General features: G+C 41.0%; 3 protein-coding genes across 5 annotated transcripts; 1 reads left to right on the top strand and 2 right to left on the bottom strand.

The window, feature by feature from the left end:
• The first annotated feature begins 1,009 nt into the window (after nucleotides 1–1,009).
• rab33ba (RAB33B, member RAS oncogene family a) lies at nucleotides 1,010–5,664 on the top strand. The gene is made up of 2 exons (XM_068595665.1): nucleotides 1,010–1,439; nucleotides 3,503–5,664. The coding sequence occupies exons 1-2, from the start codon at nucleotides 1,212–1,214 to the stop codon at nucleotides 4,001–4,003; spliced, it is 729 nt and encodes a 242-aa protein (XP_068451766.1). The 5' UTR covers nucleotides 1,010–1,211; the 3' UTR covers nucleotides 4,004–5,664.
• A 35-nt stretch (nucleotides 5,665–5,699) lies between these two features.
• zgc:113425 (uncharacterized protein LOC541425 homolog) lies at nucleotides 5,700–12,027 on the bottom strand. 2 transcript variants are annotated; one of them, XM_068592279.1, is made up of 6 exons: nucleotides 11,414–12,027; nucleotides 10,627–10,686; nucleotides 9,476–9,607; nucleotides 7,380–7,526; nucleotides 6,260–6,317; nucleotides 5,700–6,139 (listed from the first exon to the last, which is right to left on the bottom strand). In XM_068592279.1, the coding sequence occupies exons 1-6, from the start codon at nucleotides 11,576–11,578 to the stop codon at nucleotides 6,021–6,023; spliced, it is 681 nt and encodes a 226-aa protein (XP_068448380.1). In that variant the 5' UTR covers nucleotides 11,579–12,027; the 3' UTR covers nucleotides 5,700–6,020. The 2 variants fall into 2 exon arrangements, with proteins under 2 accessions (XP_068448380.1, XP_068448389.1); XM_068592288.1 differs by having other exon boundaries at nucleotides 5,700–6,136.
• A 279-nt stretch (nucleotides 12,028–12,306) lies between these two features.
• setd7 (SET domain containing 7, histone lysine methyltransferase) lies at nucleotides 12,307–21,133 on the bottom strand. 2 transcript variants are annotated; one of them, XM_068595068.1, is made up of 8 exons: nucleotides 20,938–21,126; nucleotides 19,975–20,104; nucleotides 18,859–19,060; nucleotides 18,510–18,699; nucleotides 17,295–17,376; nucleotides 17,077–17,194; nucleotides 16,232–16,389; nucleotides 12,307–13,093 (listed from the first exon to the last, which is right to left on the bottom strand). In XM_068595068.1, the coding sequence occupies exons 1-8, from the start codon at nucleotides 21,050–21,052 to the stop codon at nucleotides 12,901–12,903; spliced, it is 1,188 nt and encodes a 395-aa protein (XP_068451169.1). In that variant the 5' UTR covers nucleotides 21,053–21,126; the 3' UTR covers nucleotides 12,307–12,900. The 2 variants fall into 2 exon arrangements, 1 of the variants encoding a protein (XP_068451169.1); XR_011078618.1 differs by lacking the exon at nucleotides 12,307–13,093 and having other exon boundaries at nucleotides 16,251–16,389; nucleotides 18,510–18,638; nucleotides 20,938–21,133.
• Nucleotides 21,134–21,448: the final 315 nt, after the last annotated feature.

The following is a 21,448-nucleotide window of genomic DNA, read 5'->3' as shown; positions in this document are numbered from 1 at the left end:
CCCTCGTTCATAAGCAGGACACAGAACGCAGTATAAATACCACATAGTGTGTATAAAGACTCAATGCACTTTATTTAACAGGTAACAGACTACAAAGAACACACCTCCACTCTGCTACTGATGATAACTGTATTTATTAGTATTAATACACTGATGATAACTGTGTCTTTGTTAGCATTAATACAGTGATGACTGTGTCTTCATTCGTATTAATATAGTGATGAATGTCTTTACTAGTATTAATGCCGTAATGATGACTGAGTCTTTATTAGTATTTATAGAGTGATACATGTCTTTATTAGCATTAATACAGTGATAGAAATGTCTTTATTAGTATCAGTAAAGTGATCAAATGTCTCTCCACCTGTTAAAGCCAACTGACAGCTGATCCAGATGTGATCAGATGATCCAGATGTGATCAGATCAGGCGCTTCAGAGGAGAGGACTTCTCATTTCTCTCAAAACATATTTCCTAATCCCCCCTTACCTTTGAAGTAATATGAAACATGTTGTGTGCAGCACCTCTGCATAGGATTTAAGATTGATAAGATGTATTCTGTGTGTAATACAGGGTCCACCTCAGAAGGTGAAACCCTCCCTGGACCCTCTGCAGGGTGCTACCAGCCTCATGTGGGAGTGGACACCGCCATCATCTCTGTGCTGCGACCAGCTCAGTCGCACCTGGATGGAACCGCTGTCTCTGTGACATCTCCAGTGCATTTAACACCATCCAACAACCATTGCTGCTGAGAGAGGAGCTGCTGGAAACCTCATAATAAATCACTCAACCAGAACACCGTTACACTGTCTTTGTTTGCCAATTTAAACCCCCCCCCCCCGCCCCCGCCGCGGGATTAATAAAGCAATTATCTATTTACCTATCTCAACCAGCATGAGGTCTCATGGTCCTGGTCCTGATCCAGGTCCTGATCCTGATCCTGATCCTGATCCAGACCAGCTGGTGGCGGCATTGCGCCGCAAAGTAAAAGAAGACGAAGAAGAAGAATGTTGATATTTATCTCGCGAGAGAAACACCTTCCTGTACAGCGAGGCATTTGTTTACTGTACAGGCCATATGCTGTAAGTGTACTGACAATATCTGCACGTGGAGTCCATGTGGATTATTCACGTGTTCTGACCGACAAAGAGGCTCCTCGCTTGCCGTAGTCCCGCCGCGGAGAAGCGCCCTGCTCCCGGCCTGTCGCTCCGACATGGCGGAGCGCGGCTCGTCGGTGGGGTTTTCTGGCTCTATGACGAGCTCGACTCTTCCTCCGCCGAGGACCCGCATCTTCAAAATAATCGTGATCGGGGACTCCGGGGTCGGAAAGACCTGCCTCACCTACCGCTTCTGTGCGGGGAAGTTCCCCGAGAAGACCGAGGCCACGATCGGGGTGGACTTCCGGGAGAGGCTGGTGGACTTCGACTGCGAGAAGATCAAGGTGTGCTCCTCTGTGTCAGCCGTCTGCCGGCGGGACACGAGAACCGGCGACCCTCTGCAGCACACGGGGCCCAAGTGTAGTGTTGTCCTCCTGATGGACACACTCTGTAGTGTAGTGTTGTCCTCCTGATGGACACACTCTGTAGTGTAGTGTTGTCCTCCTGATGGACACACTCTGTAGTGTAGTGTTGTCCTCCTGATGGACACTCTCTGTAGTGTAGTGTTGTCCTCCTGATGGACACACTCTGTAGTGTAGTGTTGTCCTCCTGATGGAGACACTCTGTAGTGTAGTGTTGTCCTCCTGATGGACACACTCTGTAGTGTAGTGTTGTCCTCCTGATGGAGACACTCTGTAGTGTAGTGTTGTCCTCCTGATGGACACACTCTCTGTAGTGTAGTGTTGTCCTCCTGATGGAGACACTCTGTAGTGTAGTGTTGTGTTGTCCTCTTGATGGACACACTCTCTGTAGTGTTGTGTTGTCCTCCTGATGGAGACACTCTGTAGTGTATATATATATATATATATATATATATATATATATATATATATATATATATATATATATATATATATATATATATATATATATGACTATATATATATGACTATATATCTATATATATATGACTATATATATATATATATATATATATATATGACTATATATATATATATATATGACTATATATATATATATATATATATGACTATATATATATATATATATATGACTATATATATATATATATATATATGACTATATATATATATATATATATATGACTATATATATATATATATATGACTATATATATATATATATATATGACTATATATATATATATATATATATATGACTATATATATATATATATATATATATGACTATATATATATATATATATATATATATGACTATATATATGACTATATATATATATATATATATATATATATATATGACTATATATATATATATATATATATGACTATATATATATATATATATGACTATATATATATATATATATATATATATGACTATATATATATATATATATGACTATATATATATATATATATATGACTATATATATATATATATATATATGACTATATATATATATATATATATATGACTATATATATATATATATATATATGACTATATATATATATATATATATATATGACTATATATATATATATATATATATATGACTATATATATATATATATATATATATGACTATATATATATATATATATATATATATATATATGACTATATATATATATATATATATATATGACTATATATATATATATATATATATATATGACTATATATAGGTGTCCAATCATGAGAGACAGACAACCATTCACCCCTACAGGACGTCTGAGCTGATGAAACTCCACACAGGAGCATCCAGACCGGGATCCGAACCTTGGTCCTTCTTGTTGTGAGGCGACTCTGCAGCTAGATTTAAATGATTCAATTTCAATTAAATGCAGTACATTTTTTAAAGCCCAAAATCACAAATGATCCTCAGAGGACTTTACAATCTGAACACATAGACATCCTCTGTCCTGGGACCTCCATTGAAACAGAAACAACTCCCCAAAAACCCTTTTAAGGGGAGAAAAAGGAAAGAAGTCTTCATAGAGCAACAGAGGAGCATCCTCTATCAGGATGGACAGAAGCACCAGATGTCATGTGACCAGAATGAACAGAATGACAGCACATTATTGTTGGTTTGGGTCTTCTGATGGTCGATACTGACTCAAATTGCTGGATGGATATCGTGACAATGGGGTTGATCTATTCAGTTAGATTTTATGTTTTACATTGTATACTTGAAATATAATGTCTTAAGTTTGAATAATTTGTTGCTGCATTTTGACCACATTGCTGGTGTGTGATTTATTTCAATGCTGAATATGAATTCAGAACATATCCATTCATTCATTTGTTACCGTCTGTTTTACAAAGTTAGAAAAGTAACAGAATCTGTTCTCTGTATCAAACTGATACATAACTGCTGATCTATTTCCCCCCACAGATCCAGCTGTGGGACACTGCCGGGCAGGAGCGCTTCAGGAAGTCGATGGTGCAGCACTATTACCGCAACGTGCACGCGGTGGTCTTCGTCTACGATGTGACCAACGCCGCCAGCTTCCGCAGCCTCCCAGCGTGGATCGAGGAGTGCAAGCAGCACGCGCTGGGCACCGAAGTACCCAGAATCCTAGTTGGAAACAAGTGTGACCTTCAAGACTCCGTTCAAGTGGGCACAGACGTTGCGCAACAGTTTGCCGACGCCCATTCCATGCCCCTGTTTGAGACGTCTGCAAAGAACCCAAACAGCCAGGAAGATGGAGGCTGTGGCGGAGGAAACAGCGACCACGTCGAGGCTATTTTCATGACGGTGGCCCACAAGCTCAAGTCTCAAAAGCCTCTGGTTTTAAGCCAGCCACCCGCAGGGTCAGTGGGTACCATCAACCTGAACGGGGGCAGGGATGATGGAGGAGAGAGGGCCAGGAGCTGGGGCTGCAGCAGCTGCTGAGGAAGACTCCTTCAGCCTGAGGAGGGGAGGGGAGGGGAGGGCAGGGTGGGGTCGAGGAAGGAGGTATGGATCTAGCCAAATGGCTTCACAATCAACAGAAACACAGAGATTCATTTCTCCATAAGAAGAGCGTACTGATTCCCCAATGCCTTTGCTTAACTTTATAAATGACTTTGAATGGTTTTGAGGTAGTATTTACAGGCTGGATGGCTTTGGCTGCCAACATCTGTCATTGGTCCATGGAAGAAGTGGAATGAACTTCAAGGAACAAAACAGAGATTTTAATTAAATTCACTGATCCTCGCGGCCAGAGAGGGAGAAGACATAGAAAAGAGCTTCACTATGATTTATAACACAATATGATGCATTATCTCAACACATTATGTAGAATATAATACAATCTATTTGGTTTAAATTCATCCCTTGAGGCTGCCCACTGTTTCTCTAGTAAACAGTCATAATTACATTCAGTGTTACTCATCTCAACACATTACACAACACAAACCTGTTTCCTTCAAAAAAAAGCTGCTCAACGTATCGCATGTTAACTGTTAGCCCATAAAAGCATTAAAGCATATTGGCTGCCATCAGCGGTCATAAACTCCAGTTCCTCCAAGCCTTGATTATGCTCAACATAAAAACATCTCAGCACTGGAACAATGCAGCTGATTGAGGGAAAAGATGAGTAGGCAAAAGAATCAATCATCATTGTGTTTTAGATAAAAAACAAACCTCTGTGATAACAGAACAAAAGCTTGAGGCAATCACAGCAGTCTTGCTACTATGGTATACTTCTTGTGTGCATTGTGCAACAACCGGTACCGCGGTTCTGTCTGTCTGATTGCTAGCACCAAGAATTCCTGAGTGGAAGTTCATTTGGTGAAAGAGTGCTATAGTGATGGGGAACGGGTGTTACCGAGGATTGTCTGTGAACGTCATGTTAAAGGATGCAAAGGGAACCTGTTAGGAACTTGGGAATGGAATTTAGGGAGAATTGTCTTTGCTAATTGTAGTTCAGTTTCCTTTTCCTTGAATGCAACACGTAGCCTGGTGTCTAAAAGAGTACAGATTGGTACAGTGCAGGCTAGCTGAATAGCACAGAACACATCACAGCCGGTAAGGCTTGTAGTGCGCTCCTCCACATGTACAGGAGGCCTGAACCCACTACTTGTCCTGTAAGCTCGTAAAACAACATTGTATGAAGTGCTTGTATGTGCTCGTCCCCAGAGGTTGCAGCTTTGCGTTGGTGCTTGGAGATGTGCCGTGGCCCCAGCTGGTCCTGTGGCTCCTCTGCTGATCACGCTGCACATGACTGTACTGAACCAAAAGTCCTCGTCTCAGGACTCAGTGTTTCGAGGCTATGCAGGCAGATGACATATTAGAAAACAAGCACAGAGTGCTAGCTCCACCTCTGAGGCTCAGCAGCAATGTGACAGGAAGGAACTGGTTTGATCCGTTAGTGTCAATGCCCCATCCGACTTCACTCCAGGGCCGACGAGAACGTTCTTCGCCTTTTCTTCACTGAAGCCATTAACGCATAACGCTAAATGTATTGCTCATTTCAAAAGCCCATTAAGAATCGAAATGTACAGAGTGGTCTCAATTCATGAATGAAAGCACGCAGGACAAGTAGTTGCAATGATTGTCATGCAATAAACTACCCTGAACATTTCAAAATGTTGTGATCTCTTTTAAAAAAAGTTTTATTAATCAAACACATAACATCTTGGATTCATACATTGTGAGCATAGCTGACTTTCACACAGCATACAGTGGATTAGGCGTTCCAGTCATTCATATACATGTATTCATCTCCGGCAAGGTTTGATTGATTTTAGCTCCAGAAACCTTTGGTCAAGAAGAAATAAAGGCAGTGCCACAGTCCAAAGTGCTGACCAAGAATACAAATGACTTGTACCTCTTTACAACATCCATCCATCCAAACATTAAGATAAGAGAAGCTGTAAGGGAACATGATCCCCTCTCGACTGGAGACCCGGTAAGAACGTTGTGTGTGTCAGGTCAGTCTGCTGTATGGAGGTCGTTTGGAAGGACCCTCCTCCTCCTCCTCCTCCTCCTCCATGCCCCGGTCAGCGGGCTGAGCAGGGCAGTTGAAAAGCCGGTCGTCACCTCCTGCTGCACACAGGAAACTGCATTACTCCACTGCGAGGAGAAAAACACTGCCAAACAGTGATATCAGCAGCAACTAGGCACAAAGATGAGTTTGGGTAACGGACAACATTTGACATTAGTTACCTTGCCATGTACAAACCATCTCAGCTTCACCCGGGTCACACTGAGGAACAAGTGTCTCCTGTAACACACACAAAACAAAAGAATCACATCCATGGAGATGTGGAAGCTCAAAAAACTTGCACTTTGTCAAGCAAAACATGAACAAAACACAAATGCGGTTCCACATATTCCCAGCATGTCCAGAATAAAGGTATCTTTGTGATTATGGGGTTCCAAGTATACGGTTCCCTTTTTTCAAACAGCGACTTTCCAATTCTAGCTAACGCTCGGCACGACTGGCCAACGCTAACCGAGTGTTACTTCCAAGGCCGAAGAGCTCAGCACATTTATTTTAACATTGCTTCTGTATTAGAGTTCATGGTGAGGCAGCAGCGCTGTCCTTCTAGATTTGGTGAAGTTTCCCTGAGGTGACAACGTTAAGCGGGATTTATGCTCGCTGCATATGCAAGGGTTGTGAATGTTGAGAACGTTACGGAGCTTTGAACATGTTGACTTGCCACGAGGAGAAACCCCACAAAGTCTTGAGATACAAGCGTTTCCTCCTTGAGACTCCAGGTGAGGCGTTGACATGGCCATTGGCTATGTGGGAAGCTTAAGCCAGGCTCTTCCTCAAAGCTTTTTCACTCAGAAAATTAAAAGTGAGACACGCTGCTTGAAAACAGTATAAATATAACCTTCATCTTGCCTCCTAAACAGCATCAAAATGAACATGTTATGTTGGAGAGGAATGACGGCTGAGCTTGTTTTTCACTATCATACGAGGGCTAACTAGCTATGCACTGCAATGCAGGAACATTGTCTGAGACATAGATCACTATTAATTCATTTTGTCTGAGACGTGCAGCTTTAGCCTCTGTCTCTTACCATGTAAGACCCTTTAAAACGACTTGGCCGCAGATGGAGTTTAACCAACTCATGAAGCTAACATGCTTGATCAGCTAGCTCGCTAGCTACAGCTGATGGAAGCCCTCTGTGACAGGATGCTTTTTTCTACACTCCTACTTGACTATTGCGTGGCACATCTCTCCCGTTACCAGACGAAAGAACATTTGTGCAGTGGAGAACCGACAGCTGGACCGGCATAGCAACGGTAACTCGTTTTAACTGGTTTAACTGGTACCAGTCCAGTTCTGGCATCATAGCAGCCACAGCAGGGAAGACTCCGGCAGCCCACGAAGGCCATGAGAGAGGAGAGAGCCAGGCAGATGGTGCAGGTCAGCAGGATGGTGGCGTTGGCCCCCTTCACCATGCGATGAAGCACAAATGTCTGAGCAAATGACAAAAAATGTAGAAATCATTTTTTAAGTATCCAAATTGTAGATGTGATGATCCGGGATCAAATCCCATCCCCAGACTTGTGAGTGTGCGAGTATGAGTGTGTGTGTGTGTGTGTATATATATATATATATATATATATATATATATATATATATATATATATATATATATATATATATGGGCAAAGTTGAAAAAAATTACTTGATTAATCGCATGATTTTTCTGCGATTAATGTCATTATGCGCCAAAATCAATAATGAAGTAAAAACTAGTGTATTGCAGCTTTTATGTTAAAGTAATGTTATCAGAACAATATAACAGCACTCTGGAGCAACAACAAGTTAACATACATACATATATAGTTTATACATGTTTTATTTTTTCCTGAACAGGTACTGTTCAGTAGTAAGGGTCCCTGTGAGGGACAAACCACTCCTTCTTTGGTCCATGTTCAGTAGTAAGGGTCCCTGTGAGGGACAAACCACTCCTTCTTTGGTCCATGTTCAGTAGTAAGGGTCCCTGTGAGGGACAAACCACTCCTTCTTTGGTCCATGTTCAGTAGTAAGGGTCCCTGTGAGGGACAAACCACTCCTTCTTTGTTCCATGTTCAGTCTGTTTCTTACCTTAAAGATGTTAAAGACCAGCAGTTGATTCACTTTATACAAAAGCAATAAGTGTTTTTCATGTTTTCAGTTTTTCTTCCTCAGTGATAAAGTCCAGTCTGTGTTGTCTTGAACAAGTGACCTGAATATCTTGTGATGTGAGGAAAGTTCTCCTCTTTGAGAGAAGAGTAACGATCCAGAAGTGATGCTGCTATAAAGTGCTCTGCATGGATCAGACCGCGGGGTCAGCAGCTTTGAGCATTGTGATTAACTTTCAATCTGGACGCAGAGGCTGCAGGTAGACTGACCGCCTGTGAGCGCTTTTTTTTAGGTGAAGCGGCTCACGGGAGCAGCGCTGCTCGTTGAGAACAGAAGCTATATCACAATACGTGCTTTCATGTCAGTCGGTGACGCCACGGAAGCGTGCGCCTACATACATCGCCTTCAATTAGTAATGCATTCATAACGTGCATCTTATTGATTTATTTTTCATGTTTGATTGACTTCATGGGGGCCGGACTGGGAGAGCCGTGAGACGCCAGGTATGAACTACGTCTGGAGAGATTTAAAGCGCTAAGCCCCTCCTACTGTTTCTTTATTTATTATTATCAGAGACAACTAGGTCTTAATGGCAATTCATATATATATATATATATATATATATATATATATATATATATATATATTTACATTTATTTAATCAATACGGTTGGGCATTTTATACTTTGTGAAATCTCTTCATTGACAACCTCAAACTTCCTCTTTTAGGAACGCTGGTATTCACCTCAACAAGCTGTCAGCACGCTGTGCCATCCTATGCAGTCCACCTGCCTATTACACATGCACACGCATTATTATCCAGTATTATTTGTACCCTCTGTATATCAGAAATATTCATATTGATTTGAGTTATTGAGTTATTTTGTACTGTAACAAAGTGTACACACCTATTGCAAAGTGTACAAAACAGTTGGAAATGGAAACAGAGAAAGAAATATCTTGGCTTTATCTCAAACATGATTTAAGTTCTACAAATGTTTGATTTAACAGTCAACTTCCCATAATGCGTTTCAGAAGAACCTCTCTGCAGAAATTATGAGTCGGATCTCGATGAACAAAATATTCAAGTTTAAAATTATAGCAAAACATCAAAGTCACGGATGATCCAACATAGATAAATCTCATCAGGACAACTCTGAATGTAGCTCAGTCGTGTGTTGGGCCTCCTCGTGCCTGCTTGCACTCCTCATGAGATGGCGGACGGTGTCCTGCGGTCTCCCCTCCCAGTTCTGTGTGTGTATTCGTGCATGTGTGTGGAAGAGAGAGTGATGGTTACCACTTGAGGACTGTCGTGGTGGTGGAAGACCTCCTTGTCCTCCTCCCCGTAGGAGAGTGTCAGACAGGAGTAACCTGATACCAACACTGCAGCCACACAGGAGAGTCCGGCTGCGACCACCATCACACTCACCTGCAGGGACACAGCACGCGGGCGGCAAAAGAAAAGGGCATGGACATGAGTATAACATACAAAGAGAGAATGTGTGTGTTTCTTTTTCTAATTCATTTAATTCCTTAATGTACAATGTTGTTTAAAGAATGTCATTCAATTGAGATGTTTTAGGTTAAATGTACAAATGTCCTGCAGAGGAGCCTCGTGCCTTCCTCTATGCAAGTTCAAAGTCTTACTGTTGGAGTAACCAAATATCAAAGATGTGAAATGTCTTAGCAACTTGTTAAATTGTCTCTATGGTGGAGACCAGAAAAGAGACTGAAGAAGTCACATGGTTCAAACAATTATATTATTATGAATCTTATCAGTCATTGTTCCAATTGAATTTGTCCCCAGAACACTGAATCATTGTGTGTTCCCACTTCCGGTTCAGATAGAAGTGCGATTACTTTGCTTAGGATCGCTGTATGACCATTAATTGCTAAAACAATATAAATGGCTCAGTCTAAGATCACAAATATATTTTTATTCAGTAATTTATGTTATTTTGTCATTTTAGATTCCATTTCTGCCAACAGAACCCCGTAATCGCTACAGCGTTCCTTAAAAAAATCTTCTGTGTCAAGATTGTTAAGCGATATTACTATTGTAATTTTAGAAATTGATGTTAGTATGAAGCTCAGAAATCCAGTATTGATTAGGCTGTAGCCGTGGTTCCCAAACTCACGCTCCACTTTGGAAGAAGAAAAAGGTTCATGCCCTACCGCCACAACATTGCAACAAAGTGGTCCATGCTGAATATTTATTGAAATATAAACATTTTGTGACGCTGCCATCTGTGCTCTTTTTAAAATAAAATGGTTTACTTGAAAGTGATTGCAATTTTCTTCAGATCTGTGCAAAATCCACTCATATTTGACAAAAACTAGATTGTGTCTGCAGTTAACCTGTTTTGCATTGATATGATTCCAACACGTGTTGGAGAAGTCCATACAGACTGAAGGAACCATACAGACTGAAGGAACCATCACACTCACCAGGATGGAGTTCTTCCGTTGGGAGGCAAACAGTGCCAGGACACCAGCAGAGGCCATGACCTGCAGGACGTGAGAGGAAAGACCAGCAGCCTCAAGCTCCATCACACACATGAAGCCCCTGAATATCCCAACAGCTCGTCCATGAGGGTCACAACACACCACATTCAATATTCAGGACATGTGTTGCCTTATTAACACACACACACACACACACACATACACATATATATATATATATATATATATATATATATATATATATATATATATATATATATATATATATATATATATATATATACATATATATATATATACATATATATATATATACATATATATATATACATATATATATATATACATATATATATATATACATATATATATATATACATATATATATATATATATATACATATATATATATATATATATATATATACATATATATATATATATATATATACATATATATATATATATATATATACATATATATATGTATATATATATATATATACATATATATATGTATATATATATATATATATATATATATATATATATATGTGTTGGAGTGCTTTACAGTAGATATATTATTAAAATACTGATCTTCGACATAAACATTTGAAAATAATAATAATGTAATAATACAGTAATTATTGTTGTCTGCGTGTTACGTCATGATTTCCAGATGAAACCAGAAGTGAGCTGGCCCGTATGAGCCGGATGTTACCCGCCGTGCGGGACACGGTCAGTGAGACTGGAAGGTTGGCCTGCTCACCAGTCCTCCCCACACCGGGGTCCTGGTGCGACTCAGCGGGGTGTCGTTGCGGAAAGCGGCGTCTATGAAGCCACACACCACACAGAGAGCCGCACAAGCCAGCTGGAGGACACCGTGGACCAGCAAGCTCTTCTGGTTCAACGTGAGGTACCTGTACCGGCCCATGGCCGCTGCCAACCCCCCGCGGTGCGACACTTCAGGCTACTTGTGTGGGCTTTCCCCCGCAGAGTCCCGCAGGTGAGAACTACAGCGCCTGTTTCTGACCGCCTTGTCCCCGGCTGAGAGACTTCCGGCTCAGCAGCTCGTGAGCTCCAGGTTTATCATTAACGTGCTGACCAGCAGCAGGTGCAAGGTGAGCACTCTGATGCCCAGAGTCTGGACTCCCAGGCAGTCATGCCACGCCCCCTAATCCCGCGTTGGGCTTTTTCAGATTAAAGACAGATTCATAAAAATGAGTATTTCACTCAATTAAATATAGGCATTGAGGGTCATAAATTCTGCATCAAAACCTGGAATAGTTCTTCCTTTGAACTGCTGAATGGGAACATGACACTGGCCTGAATCTGGCACTGTATAATAACGTACGATTAGTTAAACATTTGGTTTTGCCAAATACCAGCAAGATCAGCTCTGCATCAGCAGATGTTTGAAGCTGAAATGATCTTAACTGGGTGTTAGTTTAGCTACCTAGCTTCCTGCTTTACAGGAACACACTTGAACCGTTCTCAGACATCGGGTCGGAATTTCGATCTTCAAATCTCAAAATATAAAAGTACAACTTTGTTTGCTATTTTCTCTTTCGCACAAGTGCAGTTTTTTAGTTTTTGATATGATAGCAACATGACTATACTATCTTTATGGGGTACACATTAGTATCAGGAATGCACAACAAACAAATTTAATTTAGCTTTATTTTGTAGCATATGAACACAGATGATTAGGTTTGAAAAGTGGAACGAGCTCAGTGTAGGCCGTTGCTACATCCATTATTTCCTCTCAAGGTCCTTACATTACAAATCAGCCCTAAAAAGTTCTGGGAATACAGTTATTCAATTTTAGATATTCTGAAAAAAAAATTAGTTATGATATCCTGATTAGACATGGATCAGCCGGATGAGTTCAAATGAGGTGTGAGAAATGTTACCCTAATCTAGTGCAGTTAAACTCTACACCTCGCAGGGAGCCTGTGAAGTGAACTGCAGGTGCTGCGCGAACAGTTAAGATATACAGTAAGGTGCTAAAAGTTCTTCATTGTGTCCAAAATGCATAAGCGCCACCGTTTCTATTTCCAGTAATATGAGATAAGGAGAACACAGGTAGCAGACAGAACGTCACTGTCAGCCTGATGTCTCCTCTGTCCCCATGTGGTTTCTTCTTGTATTGTGTTTGAATACCACAGAATGCATGACCACCTGGACAGTGAGTGTCTCATGAGCTGCTGTACAGTAGAGGACGCTTTTATTGTCCACAGTAATTCATCTGGATTTTCACAGTTTAGTGGGAGCCGCCAATCTTTGCTGGAACTCTTTCAGCTCCTGCTTGTACCAATCGGGGGCCTCAGGGCCGTCGTTCCCCGGCGTCTCGTGGTCGTAACCATAAGCAACCGTTAGCTCCTCGTCTTTCTGCACAGCCCTCACAGTTCTGACACACTTGATGGGCCCGAAACGAGGGTGGACAAACCTGCACCAAACAAACAAGAACAGAATGACTTCACTATGCTTTCAGAATGACGCGCGTTACAATGCTGGACAATAATTCCCTATTACCATAAATCAACTGTTGTGATTATTTTGGGGCATGGTGATGAAGCTGACGCTGTTCAATAAGGTGCTCCACGTTGTCTTTCAATGGCCTCCTGTTGAAGATGCTATTTTGAACCTTCTGGACTCTGGTTCTGCTCATGTGAAGTATTTCGCCACCTTTCGCTAGTAAATGCTTTTTGTGAAGTTTTCTACAGATCTGCTGCGGTACGGATTGGACAAATTTACACAACCAAAAATTCATTGTGCAAAATAATTAATTAGTAATTTCATACAAACAAATAAATCCCCAAAATGCCAATATACCACTTTGCAAGTAAACAATTGTAAATACATTTGTACAGATGCCATACCACAATATAATTGTAATATTTTTAATATTTTAATTTATATTTTTACTTGTAAAATGTACTTTCTCTAATATTTACACAAAACACATTTGAGTTTGCACGCCTTTTGTCTATTTTCTTTGATCTGAAACAGGACAGGAGTTCTATTTCTGGATTATTTAGTTTGAGTCCAGGTTATGTGCTGAGGAAGATTCTGTGACGCAAAGGAAAGCTCTGAAAGAGCTCTGACGTAAAGCTTGGGCATAGATTGCTTGAACCAATGTTTTCAAGAGCAAAAATTGACCCGTTAGAAAATGCACAAACAAAATAACATACTTGATTCACCTTTTAACACAAGAAGAACTTTTTACTGCCCTTAATTTTAAGCCCAATAATAAAACACCAGGACCTGATGGCTTCCTTGCTGAGGTCTATCAACACTTTTGGTTAATTATAGCTCCACTCTTTAACAATGATAACTGAAATAAAACTAAATTCGCAATTTCCAGCTAACAAACCAAACAAAGACGCAACTCTTCCATCTAGCTGCCGTCCCATTTCGCTCCTCAATGTAGAGAATAAAACCATCACTAAGGCACTAGCTCACAGATTAGAAAAAGTCACTTCATCCATAATTCATCCAGATCAAACCGGCTTTATCAAAAGGTAGACTCTCAACACATGCAGACTGTTTAACTTAATCCATAACTCATTACAACAAGCAAAACCATCATAGCTTCCTTAGATGCAGAAAAAGCTTTTGACAAAGTGAACTGGACATTTCAAAGATTTGGCTTTGGGGAATCATTTGTTAACTGGGTTAAGATTCTGTACACCTACAGCCTCTGTTATCACCAATGGACAAACTTTAAAAAAAACTTCACACTGTACAGAGGGACGAGGCCATGATGTCCACTCTCTCACTCATTTTTCTCAATTTTTATTGAACCAGAAAATTAGCCGCCCCAAAACAAAAAAAATAAAAATAAAAATAAAAATCACCTGTATAAAAAAGGAACCCAAACACTTAACACCCATCACAAGATTAGCCTCTATGCAGACGATACATTGCTCTTCCTCCAAAACCCACACTCATCATTACAGGAAACTATCAAAGTAATTGAATCATTCTCTAATATCTCTGACTACACTATTAACTGGAACAAATCATCCATCCTTCCACTAGAGTATAACAGTTGGGATGGGGCAGCCCATGCACCACCTCTCCCTTTTTGCACCGGTGTCATCACTCATTTAGGAATACATATTTCCCCCAGGCTGTCAGACCTGTTCACTCAACTTCACTCAGCTACTTCAACAATAACTGACGAGCTCCTCCGATGGATGAATCTACCACTTTCACTTATAGGCAGTCTGATATAATGAGGCTTCATGCAGAGGAAGTGCTGCTGGGATTTGTGGTTCCATATCTAATGAACAACCTTTGTTTAGGTAAAGTGCAGTCCGTAAGTTATCTGTTGATACATTGAGTGTTACTTCTGGAATATCATCTCTTGTTCTCTGAGTTCTGAGTGTGTATGTCTGTGAGTGTGAGTGTGTGTGTGTCTGTGCATGTGTGTGAGTGTGCATGTCTGTGCGTGTGTGTGTCTGCATGTTTGTGAGTGTGTGCGTCTGTGAGTGTGTGCATGTCTGTGAGTGTGTGCATGTCTGTGAGTGTGTGTCTATGCATGTGTGTGTGTGTGTGTCTGTCTATGTGTGTGTGAGTGTGCATGTCTGTACATGTGTGTGAGTGTGTGTCTGTGAGTGTGTGTGTGTGTCTGTACACGTGTCTGAGTGTGCGTGTCTGTGAGTGTAGAGAACAGGTTCTGACAAATCCTGTTAAGTTTTCTGATTTGTATTTCTTTATTTTTTTATAAATTCTTTATTGTTACGATTGTATTTTTGTAATAAAAGGTTGAAAATTAATGCTTTAAAATTATTATTTTTTTATCCGATTAATCGAAAAAATAATCAAACGATTAATCGATTATTAAAATAATTGTTAGTTGCAGCCCTACTAAAAATGCTAATTTACAACCAATGCAATATAAAATACTCCACAGAATTCACTATACGAGGCAAAAAGTGTTTAAAGATGGGCTTCACATCAGACATCTGTCTACATTGCACCTAAAACTGTCCGATAGCTACGTTCCTGCCACTGCACACCCGTCCAACACTGAGCAAAATAACTGAGTCACTGTCTGTCTCGCTGGCTGCCTCGTCCCATCCTCCCTTCAATACGCTTACAACCAGGGCCCTGACTATCGCCAAGAAAACTATCATGAACTGGAAATTAATGAATAACATCACACACTGGAGAAACCTAACGATGGATTTGAATGGAAAAGCTAACCTCCATCATTTACAACAGATCAGAGCACCACTCCACCTGGTCATCCTTCACTATGTTTCTACAAACATTACAACACCCATTTTAATAATCATCACACTTTGCGCTTTTATTTTTAGCTCCTGTAAGCCAATTAAAACTCACGTACCGGCATATAGATACAAAACTGCCCTCATCTATACTTTGTGCCTTTTACGAGATGAAATAATAAACACACACCATACTTATATACCCTGAATATCTGATGTCTTGCTGGCTTGTATCTCACTGTTTTGTCGTCCTCTTGGTGTTATGTCTATGGATTGTCTTTTCTTTTGCCCAATAAAAGAAAAGAAGAAAATGCATAACTGCCTTCCCTCTGAGCGTTGGTACTCACGGGTCATATTTGCAGTTGGGGGTGAAGGAGTGGTTTGCCTTGTGACCGAGAGAGGCACAGTATCTCTCCGTCTGGTCGAACGGCTGAGGGACGTCGATCACAGTGTCCTCGTCCAATGAGATGGTGTTCCCGTTCAGGGCCCAGTCCCTGCTGTCCACCTGGGGAACAGAGGCCGAGAGCTAACGCACAAAGCTGCAAGATGGAACCCAGGAACACACGCAGAGGCGTGTATATATATATGTGTATATATATATATATATATATATATATATATATATATATATATATATGTGTGTGTGTATATATATATATATATATATATATATGTGTATATATATATATGTGTATATGTATATATATATATATATATATATATATATATATATATATATGTGTATATATATATATATGTGTATATGTATATATATATATATATACACATATATATATATATATATATATATATATATACACATATATATATATATATATATATATATATATATATATATATATATATATATATATATATGTGTATATATATATATATATACATACATACATACATACATACATACATACATACATATATATATATATATATATATATATATATATATATATATACACATAGTGATTACTTTTAGCCATCTATTTTAACCACTGTAATTTTTCATATTTGCAATAATTCAAGAAACAATTCAAAATGTTTCTGCTCCCCCTGTTCACTACTTTATTTACATTAGAATATTAGAAAATACATTCTCATCTTTAGACAACATAGATACAGATATTATAGATATTGAAACGGTCCATTCCTTACAGTCTACAGCTCTGTGTGGTACCTCAGAGTGTGTGATGCGTACTCCATTGTAGAAGGCCATCACGGTGTCGGGCCCCGCGTCCGCCTGGGCGAACAGGCCCTCTCCTGCTTCTCGGATCAGAGAGTCCGCCACAGACACCCTGACACAGAGAAATGAGATGAACAACAGTCCTGAAGGTCTCACCCACATCACCATGCTGATGCTGAACTCGTCCATCAGGCAGCGCGACGCTCACGTACCGGCGGCTCTCATAAGGGTCCGGCAGCAGAGCGTGGGCGGTGATGCACGTGGACGTTGACTTGTCGTACGAGTACACGGGACCTTCAAAACAGAGGAAGTCATGCTCGTGTCCACATGTCTACCTACATTTACAACTAACGAAAAAAGGGAACAATAACCAGGAGCCTCAATCATTGAAATACACTCTAAATCAGTGATTCCCAAAGTGTGGGCCGCGAAGGTACTGCAGGTGGGCCGCGACAGGTCATTTACTATAAATAAATAAAACGTTTTCAATTTTTTTTAATTTTGAAAAAAGAAATTGAGGGGCTTTTACTTTGAAGACGATGTATTAAGGTTCTCGCGTGTACTTCCACAGCCTCACTGGACGATTTGCTGACGTGAAAGCACGTATTGTCATGTAGTTTCTGTTCTCAGCTGCCGCAGGTCGCAGAGTCGCTCCCCTCACAAAGCTTCACAGGCGCTCAGTCTACCTTCCCGCAGGCTCGCGCGGCAAGCTCATCGTTGGATTTAACATGAATCACGCATGCGCAAATCCGCCGCTGATGCCTGTCAGCAGAGAAGCAGTGGTTTGTCCCTAACAGGGACCCTTACTACTGAACAGTACCAGTAAAAGAAAAAAGAAAACTGATTTATAAACTATGTATGCAGGGCTCTCAAGTGTCACTCATTGAGCGTGACAGTCACTCATTTCAGTGTTAAATCACGCCCTCCCGCCACACATCGTATTCCTCACGCTGAAAATTTAATGTGCCTCAACGCGCAAACATGACTTAGTCGCGCGCTGCCCTCACCGCGGAGGAATCAAGCCCCCCCACGTGAGGATGGGGGGGGGGCCTTGATATATATATATATATATATATATATATATATATATATATATATATATATATATATATATATATATATATATATATATATATATATAAATAAGGGAGGGGACAACACTGGTGCCACTAACTCTTACACACTGGGCCTTTAATATCTCTGGCTTTAGAGAGCGTGGCATCACTATGTGGAAGTTACTTGATTTGTCAGGAAATTCAAACAAATAAAAATCATGTATTTGCTTGTTTTATATTTAATAAAAGTTCCAATCTATTACATCTCAATATCATAACATGAAATAAACAAACGTACACATTATTCATAAGCATTCCTAGAGGGAATGGCATCTTGACAAACAAATGGACACGGGCCCGTGAGCTCCTTACTGTTGGGTGTGATTTCGAAGCGTGGCCTTCCGCTGGCGGTGGTGATGAGGGTGGCGAGACGAGCCTCAATGATGTCTCCATCCACAAAGCTTCCATAGAAAGCCGTGTGTCCGTCAGGATAGATGTACCCTACAGAGTCACCAGTCATCTCCCCGTCCACATTCACCTCCCCAAACACACAGCCTCCATCCTAGACGCACCACAGTACACACCAACATGCACAACACACAGTTAACATAGGCCGTTCCTTTGCTTCACATGTGGAGTGAGGCCTCAGAGGCGCTTGAAGTCACGTGACTGTCAACGCTAACATGCAAACCGTGTGGCAGTGAGCACTGCGCTGACTCACAGGGTAGTAGATCCAGCATTCCCCACAGCGGTTGTTGTCTTTGTACTGGCCCTTGAACACCAGGCGGCCCTCTGCGTCGCACTCCTGGGCGGGTCCATTGAGGTCTCCGTCCACATAGGTCCCTTGGAGGACAGCGCCATCTTCGTGCGTGTACAGGCCCTGGCCCTGCAGAGCGTCGTCTACATAGAAGCCCTCCAGCGTACTGCGGGCACACAGAAGGCTGCCAGTCACAGGTAGTGATAATATGCCAATATAAAAATGTATATTAAAGAAATTAAGATCCACAGAAAATGTCACATGAGATTAACAGTAATATTCCAAAATTAATATTGAGAGAAAAAAACTTCAAGATTAAAAAAAGGTTCAGAAAAGGTAAGTAATGGTAATGTACTGAGAGAAAAAATGCATCTTGAGATCAAAGTTGTAATATTCCAGGATTAAAATATTGATAGGATGACATTTTCAGAATACAGTCAGAACACTAAGAAAACAGCTGCTTTCAAGAACAATACATGCTTTTATTTAGCATTTCCTGAAAGGCCTCTGTACTCTGTCCTGTACTGCTGCTGCCTGTACCGCTACTGCCTGTACCGGTGCCGCCTGTACCGGTGCCGCCTGTACCGGTGCCGCCTGTACCGGTGCTGGTGCCGCCTGTACCGGTGCTGCCTGTACCGGTGCTGGTGCTGCCTGTACCGCTACTGCCTGTACCGGTGCCGCCTGTACCGGTGCTGGTGCCGCCTGTACCGGTGCTGCCTGTACTGGTCGCTGGTCCCAGTACACAGCTGTGGTCTGTGTTGGCAGACTTTTACTTCTGGTTTCCCCTTATCGGCCAGATGGCCAGTGGCTGCTCACCTTGTTAACTTTCCCACCTTCAACTAAATGTAATGCACAGGAACTTCACAGGAACATTTTAATGTATTTTGACTTTTTAATCTAAATATTTTGATCAAATGCTCGTCCTAATATACGGTCATCCCTTTTTGAACATCCTCCACACAGAACATCTCAACATGCTTTTTGATTGTCCACAATACAGTATTTCTGTTGAAAATGTAATACTCATGAATAATCATGGCATCTCAGAGGTTGAGGTGGACTACTCTATCCTCACATTACCTTCCATCAAAGAAGAAGAACTTCCCCTTGCCGTTCTTCTCACCGTGGGTGAAGTGTCCTTCAAAACGATCACTGGAGGAATAAGTGACTGTGCAGAACCCGTGAGGCTGATCATCTTCATCCAGTGGACCTACACACACGCAAACACACACACAGTGTTCAACTGTAATATGTATATATATGTATATATATTATATATATATATATTATATATATATATATGTTATATATATATATATATATATATATATATATATATATATATATATATTATATATATATATTATATATATGTTATATATATTATATATATATATATATATAACATATATATATATATAACATATATATATATATAACATATATATATAACATATATATATATATATATATATATATATATATATATATATATATATATATATATATATATATATATATATATAAATAAAAGAGGTTGCATGTGAGTCTCGACACTTCAACTAGAGAGCCGCCATGTTGGCGCTGCTTGAGTCCCGGTGCAGCAGAAGGACTTTTCTTCCACTCGTAGACCCTCACGACTCACAACTACGAACAACAACACGAGCAAACACCTGTGTTGGGTGTTCATGAAGCACAGAGGACGTCACATAACGCGCCTCCTGCATTCAGCTCGTCCTACTTCTTCAGCCCTCCGGTCGCTACGAGAGAGACAGAGTATCCGAACAGCGCAGCTCTTCACCGGCGCGTCATCGTCACCAGAGCCGAGGGAACCGGCAGCGGGACACTCACAATTACCCAGGCCGCCCTCACGAGCCCGTGAGGCGGCTCCTGCAGAAATTAAGTCCCCGGCGCTGTGAAGTTACCGCCGGGCCCAGCGACAGACTGACTTGTGGAGATTTAAAAACTGCGAATCTTAAATCCACAGAGAAACATCGTGCACAGCTTCGGAGCCGGTCCCATCCGAGAGAAGATGTTTCTTACCTTCCACGACCTCCTCGATACTCTCCTCCTCGCTGTCCATGGCGCAGGGAGCTGCTGGTGGCCACCACGCCGCGCAGGGCTGCTTCTCCTGCCCCCGCGTGGCTCCTGCGCACATGACGGGAGCGCGGGTCCCTCTTCCTGTCCGGAGGTCTCGGGTCACAGCGGAGACCGAGAGACTCCCGTCACGCGCGCGTTTCCTGATCGCTTCATCCAAGTGGACCACGTGGTCTGTACTCATGTACTCATGTAGTGTTGTCGTTGGACCACCTGTCTCCACAGAGCCTGGTGAGGTGAGGTAGGTAGGTAGGTAGGTAGGTAGGTAGGTAGGTAGGTGGGTAGGTAGGTAGGTAGGTGGGTAGGTAGGTAGGTACTTTATTGATCCCCAAAGGGAAAGTCAAGGTCCAAGTAGCTTGAAACATCACACAACGTAATATATACATACACACACTATTACAAAAGATTGTCCAAGAGAAAAATTACTAAAAATCAAGAAAAAATTGGATGGAGGGAG

This window comes from Clinocottus analis, unplaced genomic scaffold, assembly GCF_023055335.1.
Source record: "Clinocottus analis isolate CAN_PGR_092001 unplaced genomic scaffold, fCliAna1.0.p SCAF_10, whole genome shotgun sequence".
Taxonomy (NCBI): domain Eukaryota; kingdom Metazoa; phylum Chordata; class Actinopteri; order Perciformes; family Cottidae; genus Clinocottus; species Clinocottus analis.
The sequence above is the reverse complement of the archived record's forward strand: the minus strand, read 5'-3'. Positions and strand labels throughout refer to the sequence as shown.